At 46.7% G+C, this 13,109-nt stretch overlaps 1 protein-coding gene and 1 long non-coding RNA gene across 3 annotated transcripts in view; one reads left to right on the forward strand and one right to left on the reverse strand.

The window, feature by feature from the left end:
- Positions 1-311: 311 nt before the first annotated feature.
- Positions 312-7,826, reverse strand: TRIM21 (tripartite motif containing 21). 2 transcript variants are annotated; one of them, XM_072969344.1, is made up of 7 exons: positions 7,581-7,826; positions 6,034-6,477; positions 5,434-5,529; positions 4,082-4,312; positions 2,205-2,227; positions 1,434-1,534; positions 312-1,208 (listed from the first exon to the last, which is right to left on the reverse strand). In XM_072969344.1, exons 2-7 carry the CDS (start codon positions 6,439-6,441, stop codon positions 613-615), a joined length of 1,455 nt encoding a protein of 484 aa, XP_072825445.1. In that variant the 5' UTR covers positions 6,442-6,477; positions 7,581-7,826; the 3' UTR covers positions 312-612. The 2 variants fall into 2 exon arrangements, with proteins under 2 accessions (XP_072825445.1, XP_015093994.1); XM_015238508.3 differs by having other exon boundaries at positions 312-1,160; positions 7,581-7,823.
- An 897-nt stretch (positions 7,827-8,723) lies between these two features.
- Positions 8,724-13,109, forward strand: part of LOC140698694 (uncharacterized) — an 88,327-nt gene continuing 83,941 nt past the window's right edge. Inside the window, exon 1 of the long non-coding RNA XR_012076532.1 lies at positions 8,724-9,560. This is a non-coding gene — a long non-coding RNA (uncharacterized lncRNA). The remainder of the gene's footprint in view (positions 9,561-13,109) is intronic.

Consider the following 13,109-nt stretch of genomic DNA (forward strand, 5'->3'; position numbering starts at 1 on the left):
CAACTCCGCTATCAACAAGATGTGGTTGGGAGTAATGGTGGAAATGGGGGAGCACAGCAGGCTGGATATTTAACATGGCAATCTAAGGCCTGCAGAATTCAGCCTTTGTTTTAAAATATGTTTTTCTACAGGCATGTGGAGCCACTCATGATCAGATGGGTGTATGCTGGAAAGATAATCCTAGACGTGTACGAGGCAAGGAAAGACAGGACAGGTTGAGGCCCAGTTTATTTAGGAAGTCCTTTGCAAGATATAGAGTAGAGATCTGACCAAAGGCCTAGAGATGGAGAAAACAAAACTTGAGTCGCATAAAAACGGCAGAAGCATGTTTTTATTGATCCAGATGGGTTTGGGGGCTATCTACAAGTAGCATGTTTCATGGAGGGAGTCATAAAGCAGTGTAGGGCAGGAATATTGGTGGTGAAGGTCATTTGACATAGAATTCCAGTGATCTCCCTGCTAAAGTTGGCTGGCTGGCATCCTGACACCTCTGCAGAGAAAAAGATGGTTCAGAGGTCATGGGCAAATGAGGCAGGGCTAGTGGCTGAGAAGGGGAACCAATAGAGGTGTGTTGGTGTCCAGAGAGAGCCATTGACAGTCTCTGGGTCCCTATCAGCCCATCCTCAGGGGACAGAGGATCAGAGGGGCCGCATTTTTTCCTCCATCATTGAAACCAGGATTGAAGAAGGGCCTTAAAGGTCCAGCGAAGGCACATTCAGAGAAGGTGTAGATGAGGGAGCCGTGGTCAGTGATATTGTAGAAGGAGACAGTGCTGGCCTCATAGTCCAGAAAGACCCCAACTCGGCATGGAGGCACCTGAAGGTGGAGGGGAGTAGAGGGGCAGGTGCCAGCTTCATACTTATGTTTGTTCCATAGCCAGATTGTCCAGAAGCCATTGCTGGGGTTGAGCATAAAATGCCCCTTCCTCCGCACAGAGTCTCTACAGACCCCCAGGTCCCAGGCCTCCTTTCCTGTCACATCTACCTCCCAGTAAAGTTTTCCGGAGTCAAAGCACTGGAAACCCAGGACCATGGGGTAAGTATCAAATCTTTCCTCATTTTCAGGCACCTTCTGCTGGATGTCTCCAAACCTCACTTCTCTCCGATTCTCTGAAAGGATGAGCCATGGGTTGGCTGTACATGGATCCAGTGTGATGTGTACTGCAGAGAGAGGACCAGAAGAGTGTGGGGAAGTCAGTAATCCTGTGCCTGTGGTGGGGACATGAGGATGAAGGGGTGATCCTGAGCCTCACTGTGTGAGGAAATGACTGCCCAGCCAACTCCAACCCTTGCCCTGACCTTTGGGATATTTCCACCCCTGCCCCACCTACTGTGGCCTGTCACCTCTACCCGACTCTGGGATGCACTGCGCACCCTCATTATCCCCTTCTGCTCCCCAGCAGGTCAGACCCACAGCCCTGGTGCTGGCCTCACCACCATGCATCCTCAGCATCTTTTTCAGCCCGGGCACACAGCACACACTCTCTATGTCTGGGGAGACAATGTCTAGCTTCTCCAGGTTCCAGTTCTCACTCCTGGGGGAAAAAGAGTTAGAGACTCTATATCCAACACCTACATCACCCTTCCCAAATCCTGTTGCTGTACCCACCCTTGTTCAGGACAGATTTAATTCAGTGCAAATTTGCAAACACCTCTTGTGTTAGGATCCTGGGGATGGAGGGCAAAAGGAAGTAGGGTTCCGTTTCTCTCTAAGCCTGGTTACATGAGCCTCTGCAGCACATGGACAGTCTGTACCTCCTCTCCAAACCTAAGATCAGCCCGCAAGCACATTCTGTTTCATTTAACAGGCAAGTCGTCTGATATCGTCTAAATCACTGCTGTGAGGAACCTCAAGAAGTCTCACCTGTGCCGTGGGTCTTCCCCATGGCTCTTTCTGGGAGGTTTGAAACTGGTTAGATTCTTTTTAAAGAAGTCCCAGTGGTTTGGAGGCTTGGAACTCCCCAGTTTGTCTAACTTCGCATTGTGAAGATGTTACAATCCAATTACTTTGGGCAGCTCACCAATTGAGATGTCCAGGAATTAGCCTTCTGAGACCAGCAAATATTTGATGGAGGATTGGGTCTTCGAGGACAAGGAGGAGGATGGGGAAAACTTCAGTGGATGTTTCCTAACTCAGAAATCTTTTTTCACAGGTATATATGCTTCCTGCCAACCCCTCCTCTAACAAAGAAAACCTCTCCTTACCTTTCCAGGACACTTTTCACCTCCTGAGGAGAAAAGAGACACAGGGTAAGTTCTGGAGACACTGGTTTTATAGTTGAGACTTCAGTCCTGTGGTGACATGATACAACCCTGAGGTGCACGGACAGTGCTCTGCCGCATTCCTCTGTGCCAAGGCCCAAAAGACGTTTCTGACCAGCTTGGAACAAAAGGGACATGGGGGTGCTTGTAAGGTAAGCAGAAACCTAGCATGCGTGTGACCTATAGCTAGAGGAAGGGAGGTGACTCAGAAAAAATATGAAAAGGACCGGCTCCTTGGTGGGGGCGGGTGGGAGAGTGGAAAGGAGCAAATAGCGCAGCCTGGCTGAGGCCCAGAGACAGTCACGGAGAAAGAATGGCCAAGTCAGGATGCACAGAACCTGCTCTCGCTGTGGGGACGCACTGTCCGGGGAGGAAGGGCTGACTAGTTAAAGCTCTGTCCCATGTCACAACAGGGATGTGATACTGAAACATCTGCAAATATACTGTTGCAGGGGTTGAGGGTCCTTACTCGGGAGTGGGTAGGCTCCTAGGCCCTATCAAACATGTCTGAGAAAGCTCTGCTCGATGTTGGGCAGAAGCAAGATTTAGACAATGGGAAGAAGAGATCCTGAGAAGTCACGTCACCCCATTAGCTTTTGTGCACAAACCAGAAAGCAATGGTCTCATGACCTCATCTGACTGAGAGACAGTGGAAAGATGTGGGGAAAAGAGGAGCCACAGAACGTCCCAGCAGAAGGGACTTCTGAGACCATCTCGTCCATTGTTTCCCAAAGTGAGGCCAGCAAACGCCTGTCATCGGCGGATGTGAGATGATTGTAAGTGGGAAAACACATCACTGAATTTGTAAAAATAATTATGTGCTTATTTTAGTCTTAGCTTTACCTCTTACTATTCTGGTGAACTTGGTTCAGAGTTTTAGTTTGAGTCTCTCACTAAATCTCTTAACATCTCTGCACCTTAGTTTTCTCATCGATGAAATAAGAATAATATAATAGTAGCATCCACCTCATTGCATAGTCACGAGGGACTGAACACTGGCATATGTGCTACTTAAGAATTTGCAGTCATTAATATTACTGTTATGAAATAAGTTAGGAAAAATAGTAACATCAACACATAATTTCTTGGCTGCTATTGCTTGGGACAAATTTCCTTTTAAAGTCTATTTATTCAGGTAAAATCGTGAGATAATTTAAAGAAAAAAATAACATGCTAAAATTATTTGGGTAGTTCACAGAAATAGCAGAAAGTGTAAAGATGGTAATTTATGACTAAAGTTTGGAGAACCCTTGTCATTGAGCCCACTACCCCTGTTTCACAGATGGAGAAATTAGGTTGAGGAAAGGAAAATGACTTGGGGTTACAGAGAGAAATTTATGGCAGGGCTGGGGCTGGGCTGCTGTCTTTTAATTTTCTATTCAGTGTTTTTAGTTATGTTACATTTATGAAAATCTTCCCATGGCCAAACACTCATCTAAGAGCCTTACTGGATTCTTTTATTTAATCCTTACAAAACCCTTTTGAGATATGTAATATTATAATATACATTTAGCATAGGAGAAACCTGACCTTCAGAAAGATTAAGGAACTTTCTCTAGGTCATGGATCTGGTACGTGTTAGAGCAAGCACCTTCCAGAGATGTCCATTTCTTTTGATTTCTGCGTGGAATATTCCTTCCTAAATTTGTACTTTTTCATGCCTCGAGTGCAACCCACTCATGGGTCCAAATTCTAGTCTGTTCTACTTAAGACAATTCCAGGGACTAAGTTTCTGTGTGCCCTTAAGGTAACCCCTAGGAGCTCTGGCTTTTTTCAGTTACTGCCCGAATCTCAGAGCAGAGCCTGTCCTCAGGCCTCACCTGCAGCAGCTCCAGCGCTGAGCCCCGACTCCTCCTCTGCAGCTCTGTGATCAGCTCCTGCAGGATCTGGCTCTGCTGGGCCAGCCTGGCCTCTGTCGCCCCCAGGACTCTCAGCTGTTCCCTCTCATCCTCCTCCAGCTTCTGCAGTTGCCTCTGCTCCTCTTCTGCCAGGAAGTTTTTCTGCCTCACAAACTCTTCATGAATCCTCAATTTGTGTGCCTCAACCTTCCCCTTTGGTGTCCATGGAAAGAAAGAGGTGTTTTTTTTTTTTTTAAATCAAAATCTCCTAAGCTTTGGGAGAGGAGGTGTTCCTATCTATTTCTATTCCTTGTAGATGCACCGCTTGGCTCCCTCTGGGAATAAATGCGCATGAGCACGAGACACACCCACACCCACACCCACACAGTTTTGCTGGGGAGGCTGGTGGGTGAGGCTTCTGGGCCTAAGAGGGAAATGGGACTGGTGTGGGGGGTGCACCACAGCTGCCCTACAACCACAGCTGCATCAGCCTATGGTATCAGAGACTTCCTCCGCGTCCTTTAAGTCACCACACAGACCTGCCCCTTTGTCTTCATATCTCAGTAAGTAGCAGAAACACCTGCCTCCACCCCCAACAATGTCACAAAGACAGGCTCACAACACCATTCCTAAGTCCTGGGGAAAAGGAGTGTATTCTTTGCTTGGCCTCTCCTGCTTGTGACTGGAGGGTCATTCAATGACATGGGATGACCCCTTTTGCTACCACAGCCTGATTCACCCTTCCCCACTCCCAAATCTTCCTCTTCTGGGATCACCTGGTCAATGATCTCCTTGCACTCTTCTCTAGTCCCTGACCCACCCCACCTCCTAATCTTTGGTGCAAAACAAGCTGTAGATCCCCATTACACTTGTGACCAGTGATCTGGACAAGGTCCAGCAACCACCTGTTGGACTGGTTTTCCTACCTTAAGGTCTTGATGGTTCCCTTAAGTCTGTTCCTTGCAGCCCTCGTCATTTCCTGACAGGCCTAGCCATTGGGCATCTCTCCTTAGATTCCTCTGTCCCAGATATTGAGGAACTGGTGCTGTCATCCCCTAAGACTGGGCTCAAGGAGCAGGAGCTTTAGGGTATGTCTTGTCCCTCAGCACCTTCTCCTAAGACTCTTGATCTTTGTGTCTAATTGGAACTCTCTTTGAGTGCCACCCTTTTATTCCCCTCTATCGGAAGACCTAGGGGATGGCTGGTTCTTGGAGAGTGAGAGATAGGGACTCTTCTCAGACAGGCATTGCTATGGTTAGGGCTTTCTTGAGTCCAGGACCCTGGACCCTCCCCAGGCTTCTGATCTCATGTTCCCTTTGGGACGTGACTCTTGCCTTCCAGGCTGCTCTCTTCATTGAAACATCCACTTCCAACTTCTCAGCCAACTGCTGCCCATTTTTTAGTTTCTCTAATGCCACCTGGAGCTTCTCCTGCAGAGAAAGGTAGCAGGTTAAGCCCCGTCAGACCAAGAAGTAGAATAGGGTGGTGTGAGGTGGGGGAAGATTATACTGGTTCCTTGAAAAGCGTGAGTGCAGAGGAGGAGGGAGGACTCCAGTCTGACTGGGGTAGGAATTCTGTGGATGGGAAGATTTTGGAAAAAGTCTGATATTTATTACAAAACAAAGCCACACCACTGGGGTGGAAGGGGTGGGAGGGGTGGTGAGGGGATGCTACTCATTCCAGGAGGCCACAAAGAAACACGATCCTTACAGCATCTTCCCATAACATATCCGCTGATCTTGGGGAATGAAAAAATTGTGCTGAGGTTGCAATTCTCCCCTTAAATTAGACATAGAAGGCAGGAGACACACTTTCTTTCCTCAACCCCTCAACCCCACGGATGACTCTCTCCCATCCCCAGCTCTGAGTGACAAAGCAGTCATCAGGGCCCCATCTCCTTTCTACCTGTTTGTGCTTCCGTGCTAAGGCCTCACCTGGTACTCACGAGCAGCCTCCTCCACAGGGACCATGGGGTGGTCACGGTGTTTCCGGGATTGGGAACACACCCAGCAAAGGGCCTTCCCATCTGCCTCGCAGAACAGGTGAAGTCTCTCTCTGTGCACCGCACACAGCTCTCCCTGTGTGCCCTCCTTGGCACCCTGGCTCATTTGTTTAAGGTTGTCCACTACGTTGGCCAACTGCCTATTGGGCCGGAGGTTCCTGAGCAGGAAGCGGAGCCGGCACACTGGACAGACGCTGCCCCCATTTTTCCCAACCTCAGAGATGCATTCTCGGCAGAAGCTGTGACCACATTCAATGTTCACGGGCTCCACCATGGTATCCAGGCAGATAGGGCACGTGACCTCCTCCCACATCATCGCCAAGGGCGCTGCTGAGGCCATGGGGGTAATGTACCTATTAAGCAGCACTGGGGAGATCTTGCAAGGGCCCAGTGGGGAGAGGAGAAAAGGAAAGGAGGAGAGAAGAGTGGTAAGAGCAAACAAAACAATTCAAAGGAAACCAGGAGGGAGTGAAAACAAGAAAAGACAAGGACATCAACCTGAATAACACAAGCTCCTCCGTCACAGTCTGGTCCACTGATCAGACAGAAGGAGAAACTGAGTCCCCAAACGAGACAGCGAAAATTGCTGAGAAGCTGAGATGAAGCTGTTACAATCCTACTTTCATCATGTCCATCTCTGCTTAAACCCTCATGCCCAGGCTATACCCACCAATCTTCCATCTCAGGCCACCAGTCCTCCACTTTCTTGAGAAGCTAATCCTAATAATAGTGACCATTTACCATGTACCTTCCATGTGTCAGGTGCTAGACACTTCATCTACATCTTCATTGATCTTTGCAATAATGGCAAAAAAATATATATATACTCACACATATACACATATGAATATATACATAAGAATATTTATATTTTTTCTTATATATTCTCATAAGTACATATGTATATCTGTATGGGCATATATGTGTATATGTATATACATATGTGTATACGCACATGAATGTGTGGGTGATTAAGTACACCCTGGGCTCTTCTCTCAACTACTCTGAACCTGGTACCTGTCTTCGTTTCCCCCAGGGCATAGATCCATACATTTCTAACATCCTAAGCAACCCTGCCCCTTTCACCTCCAGGGGGTACTTTCGGGGATAGAAGTCTTGAAGATTGCAGGTCTACCCCACACTGGGTTCCTCTGGACCATCCTCCAAGCTAGGCTGCCTTCAGTGCTAGTTCTCCTGGGTTCCCCAGGCCTCTTGTCCTGGCTCAGGTGCCAGCAGCAGGGCAGCCTAGCTCCTTCTGGGGCACCTGGAAGTCAAGTTCACAGCCTAGCTTCCCCTCAGGCAAACCTGCAGCACCGGAAGAACTGCTGGGTTAGGGTTGAGGGGGCCCTGCTGCGGGAAAACTGAGACCAAAGGCTCTAGGGGCGGAAACTGGTTGGAGGGGGCTTTTCAGATCTGGGGCAGGGTAGAGCGGTCCCTCAAGGAGGGCTGGGGTATCTCGATCTAGGCAAGTTCACTTACCTCTTCAGAGGACTCAGCAGCTGGCTCCTTATTTCACTTTCGATTTCCCGTCAAAGGCGAGTCTGAGAGGGAGGAGGGTGAAGGGAGGGGAAAGTGGGAGGGGCAAAGGGAGGAGGAGGGAGGAGTTAAGGTGCTGCAAGAGTCAGAAGCCCCGGGCTGGGGATTCTTCGAGGCGGGGACTGTGTGAAAGCGCCACAGCATTCAGTCCTTGCTTTACGCTCCCGCCCATGTCCTTTCTGTCTAATAGAGGAAAATATCGTATTTGTTACGTGGGGGCGTCATGATACTTCCTTTGACGCAGGTCATCACGCAAGCCTACCTGCCACGCCCACGTGCGGGAGCTGCTCTGAAGGAGGTTTGGATGGACAGAAGGGGTGCCCAGGGCTCTCCTGCGAAGGCCACCTTCTGTTTCCTACTCCCAGAAACATTTCCTCTTCAGGAGATTTGGTATTCTTTTAACATGGGGCGAGATTTATTCCCCATGCTCCCCAAGGCAGCATCACATGAATGAGTGGTAAAATGGGACTGAATATTTATTGAGCACCTACTGTGTGCTTATCACTGACCTAGGGGTTTTCTCAAATTGTTTTATTATTTTTTAAATTGTGGTGAAATATACATAACATAAAATTTGCCATCTGAACCATTTTTTCCCCTTCAATCAAGGTTGATTTTACTTCCCCAGAAGACACTTGATAATGTCTGGAAACATGTTTGGCTGTCACATTTGGGAAGAGAGGGATACCACTGGTATCCAGTGAGTAGAGGTCAGGGATCTGATTAACATCCCACAACGCATGGGACAGTCCCCCACAGAAAAGGATTATTCAACTAAAAAGTCACTAGTGCTGAGGCTAGAAACTCTGTACTAGCATAAAAGAAGTACTGTCCTTAGATACAGGCAGTGGCCCTGCCCCTGGCCCCATTCCTTAGGGGGTTCCCATGTTTTGCTTTTTCAAAGGAAGGTTTCCCCCATTGCCTAGGAACAGCTGAAACTGGTAGTGATATATGAGTGGAGTTCCTTGAGCCCTGCCCAGAAATTGTGTGAGCCTCAGTCTCCACTTCTCCCTTCAGGGCTCTAAGAAACTTCCTATGCATGGGATCCACTAAAAGTCACAAGGAGTTCCGACACTCATGTTTATGGAATTGTCTAAGGGCTGCAAGATTCTACAAAGGAGGCCTAACACACTTTTTGCTCCTGATGACTAACAGTATTTCTTTCACTAGATTGTGTGAGATTGGATCACCAGAATGACCCAATCATGTTGATTTGCTGTGATGCGCACTCATGTTGAACACATGAGTTCAATACACTGATGATGAAATTCCACCACCAACCCTTGGGCTTGAGAAGCTCTGTAAGCTAGTGAATTGGCTCTCTCAACCACATGCCACCACCTCTGATCTTCAGCACTTTATCCCACTCATTCTGCCATCATCTCTGGCACCCATAGCTTTCATCACACCCACAGGTAAGGGTTAGACAGTCCTCTGGGGGGAGGGGGGGTCATGCCCTAACCTCCAAGAATTTTCAAACCATTGCTCTATAATACCAGTGGGTTCTTCTGATTATGCCCTCTCTCGACTCCAATCCATATGGTGATGTTGTGCTTTTCTGGGTTGGCTTTATGCTGGGAGATGCCTCGGGCCGCATCCGGAACTGCTCGGGGCTGCGGGAGCCGCGTGCATGCGCAGGCGCGGTTGGGAGACCAAGTTCTCAGGATTGCGGGATTGCGGAAACCTGCGGAGGCCTGGTCTCGTGGACTCCGCCTAGTCCGTGCGAGACGCGCGGGGCCTCGCGGGCCGGCAGGCATCTCGGTGAGCCGACTGGCTGGCGGAAGCCCTCCGTGGATTTGGTGCCGTGGAGCCGCCTAAGGTCCCTGGAGCTGGCCGGCTCCTGGCTGAACAGGACGCCTGGATTCCCTGGAGCCTGCTGAGAGCCTGGAGCCAAGGAGCCACCTGAGGCGGCTTGAGTGGCAGGTACACAAGGGGCGAGGCGTGTGGGGAGGCCTAGGGTGGGGAGACGCAGGGTGAGCCAGTTTCTTGATTCACGGAAAGCCGTTGTTGGCCTGGTGTCACGGGAGACTCCTCAGGCGGCTGGAGCCAGCAAGCGCCAGGTGAGAGGGGGCCTGGTTATCTAGGAGCCCCCAGGGAGCCCTGCTTGGAGGCTGCCGAGGTCTCTGAGGCAGTAGGAGCCGGAGCTGGGGAGAGGCTGTGTTCTTGGGAGCCCGCATTGAGTCACTTCGGACCTAGGGAGTCTGCCTGGTGCTGCGGCAAGCCGGCTCTCTCTTCAGGTCAGCAGTGAAGTCAGGTGCTCACTTGATTCTCCTTCTGAGGGCAGTTCCATCTTAACCGTTTTTAAATGTGTATTTCAGTGGCATTAAATACATTCATATTGTTGTGTGACCATCACCAACATCCATGCACAGTACTTTTTTCATCTTGCCAAACTGGAACCCTGTGCCCATTAAACAATAATTCCCGTTTCTCCCTCCCCTCAGCCTCTGGCAAACACTGTTCTGTTTTCTATGAGTTTGACTATGTTAGGTGCCTTTTATAAGTGGAATCATTTGTGGATTTGTCCCTTTGTGACTGGTTTATTTCACTTAATGTTCTCAAGTTTGACCTATGTGATAGCAAGTGACAGGATTTCCTTCATTTTTTAAGGCTGAATAATATTCCATTGGTTATTCATGAATATGGATATTAATTTTATCTTTTTTTATTGAGTTATAGTCAGTATGCAATGTTGTCTCAATTTCTGGTGTACGGCACAATTTTTCAGTCATACATGAATATATATATATTCATTTTCATATTCTTTTTCACTGTGAGCTACTACAAGATCTTGTACATATTTCCCTGTGCTATACAGTATAAACTTGTTCATCTATTCTATATATGTCTGTCAGTATCTACAAATCTCAAACTCCCAGCTTATCCCTTCCCACCCCCTCCCCCTGGCAACCACAAGTTTGTATTCTATGTCTGTGAGTCTGTTTCTGTTTCATATTTAAGTTCATTTATCTTCTTCTTCTTCTTTTTTTTTTTTTTAGATTCCACATTTGAGTGATATCATATGGTGTTTTTCTTTCTCTTTCTGGCTTACTTCACTTAGAATGACATTCTCCAAGGACATCCATGTTGCTGCAAATGGTATTGTGTTGTCATTTTTTATGGCTGAATAATGTTCCATTGTATAAATATACCACAACTTCTTTATCCAGTCATCTGTTGATGGACATTTAGGCTGTTTCCATGTCTTGGCTATTGTAAATAGTGCTGCTGTGAACACTGAGGTGGAGGTGTCTTTCTGAAGTAGGGTTCCTTCTGGATATATGCCCATGGGTGGGATTGCTGTGTCATATGGTAAGTCTATTTTTAGTCTTTTGAGGAATCTCCATACTGTTTTCCACAATGGCTGCACCAAACTGCATTCCCACCAGCAGTGTAGGAGGGTTCTCTTTTCTCCACAGCCTCTCCAGCATTTGTCATTTGTGGACTTTTGAATGATGGCCATTCTGACTGGTGTGAGGTGATACCTCTTCGTACTCTTGATTTGCATTTCTCTGATAATTAGTGATATTGAGCATTTTTTCACGTGCCTATTGGTTATTTGTACGTCTTCATTGGAGAATTGCTTGTTTAGGTCTTCTGCCCATTTTGGATTGAGTTGTTTGTTTTTTTCTTATTAAGTCTTATAAGCTGTTTATATATTCTGGAGATCAAGCTTTTGTCAGTTTCATCTTTTGCAACTATTTTCTCCCATTCTGTAGGTTGTCATTTTGTTGCTTATGGTTTACTTTGCTGTGCAAAAGCTTGTAAGTTTCATTAGGTCCCATTTGTTTATTTTTGCTTTTATTTATATTGCTTGGGTAGACTGCCCTAGGAGAACATTGCTGAGATGTATGTAAGATAATGTTTTGTCTATGTTTTCTTCTAGGAGGTTTATTGTGTCTTGTCGTATGTTTACGTCTTTAATCCATTTTGAGTTTATTTTTGTGTATGGTGTGAAGGAGTATTCTAGCTTCATTGATTTACATGCTGCTGTCTAGTTTTTGTGACACCATAGATATTCATTTTGATTATGGATTTATCTGTTGATGGATGCTTTGGCTATTGTGAATAGTGCTGCTATGTCAGGTTATGTTATTTCAGCCACACAACAGCTTAGCAATCCAGGGGCTATTACTCATATTATGGGAGAGGACCCTGAGGCTGAATGGAGTAGGATAACTAGCTTGAAGTGACACAGAAACATAGGTACATGAGAGTTAAAGGCCCAGGGAAGACCCTCATTTTAGGGACAGCCAGGAGATAACAGGGCTGCCCTGACAGTTCAAGCAGTGAGTGTAGGGGCAGCTGATAGGGATGTGGTCATAGGCTGTAGAGGAGGAAGTAGAAAACAGGAAGGATGGTGAAGCTAGAAGAATTCTCAGTTCCTTCCTGTTCAGACATTCTTTATTCTTTTTTTTTTTGTCCCTGTATAACTTAAGGTCAAAACATCAGTTGAACTTTGCTTAATATTTTCTATAGATTTAGGAGACCTAAAGACGCTTCGTGCTTTGAAATTTCCATCTCTGTTTTTAAGAGAATTTGCTCAGTGAAAGCATCTAATGTCCAAATTGTACCACTGTACTCAGATTTGATTCCAGGAACATAGTGCCAGAAAGCAAAGTGGAAAAAGCACAAAAGGAAAAAAAAAAAAAAGAAGAAGAAGAAGAAGGAAGAAGAGACCTGTATGTGAATTTGCAGGCACTCAGAAAATAGCACTGTTTCACATCACTGCAGACCCTCCATGGTTTCCTGCAGGCACAGAGGAGGCCACTGTTGGAAGAGGTAGAAAAAAGCATGGGCTTCATGATGGGGCAGACATGGATTCAGTGCTAACCCTGCTATTTACTAGTTGTATGCCATCTCTCTGAGCTTCAATTTACTCATCTATTAAACAAGGATATTAATACATTCATTACAGAATTGGTATATATTCAATAATATACACACAGATCAATTAACATAACATATGTATAGCTGCACCAGTTCCGGCCTTGGCAAATGGCTGTAAGAGCAAAGTTGCCACTCATTCCAAATTCTCCTCCTTCACTGCCAGTACTTTAGTACTTCAGTGTTCTTTTCCTGGTGAGGTGACCCAAATCTTTGTTCCTGAGGATCAGTATCCTTGCTCTACCCTGTCTTTTGGAAGCTCATTATGAATCATTATCCAGTGTGGTAATGCATTGAACTGCATTGTTCCATGTTGTTCCTTGCCTCACTTCCCTTTCCCCCAACTCTGATTGCCTCACTTCCCTTTTTTCTTATTCTCATTGCCTACTGAATAAAGGTTGCTAATTTAATCATACCTCAGGCTCATCTAGAGGATCTAGTTAATCTTCCTTTAATATTTGCAATGCCTAAATCCTTAGAAACCAGATCACAAGGGAGCTTTGGGAACCAAGCATTCAGGAATTAATCAACCTCTTGCAATGAAGAGGGGGAGGGATATATATGAGAGCAAACATGCAAACAACT

This window comes from Vicugna pacos, chromosome 10, assembly GCF_048564905.1.
Source record: "Vicugna pacos chromosome 10, VicPac4, whole genome shotgun sequence".
Classification (NCBI taxonomy): domain Eukaryota; kingdom Metazoa; phylum Chordata; class Mammalia; order Artiodactyla; family Camelidae; genus Vicugna; species Vicugna pacos.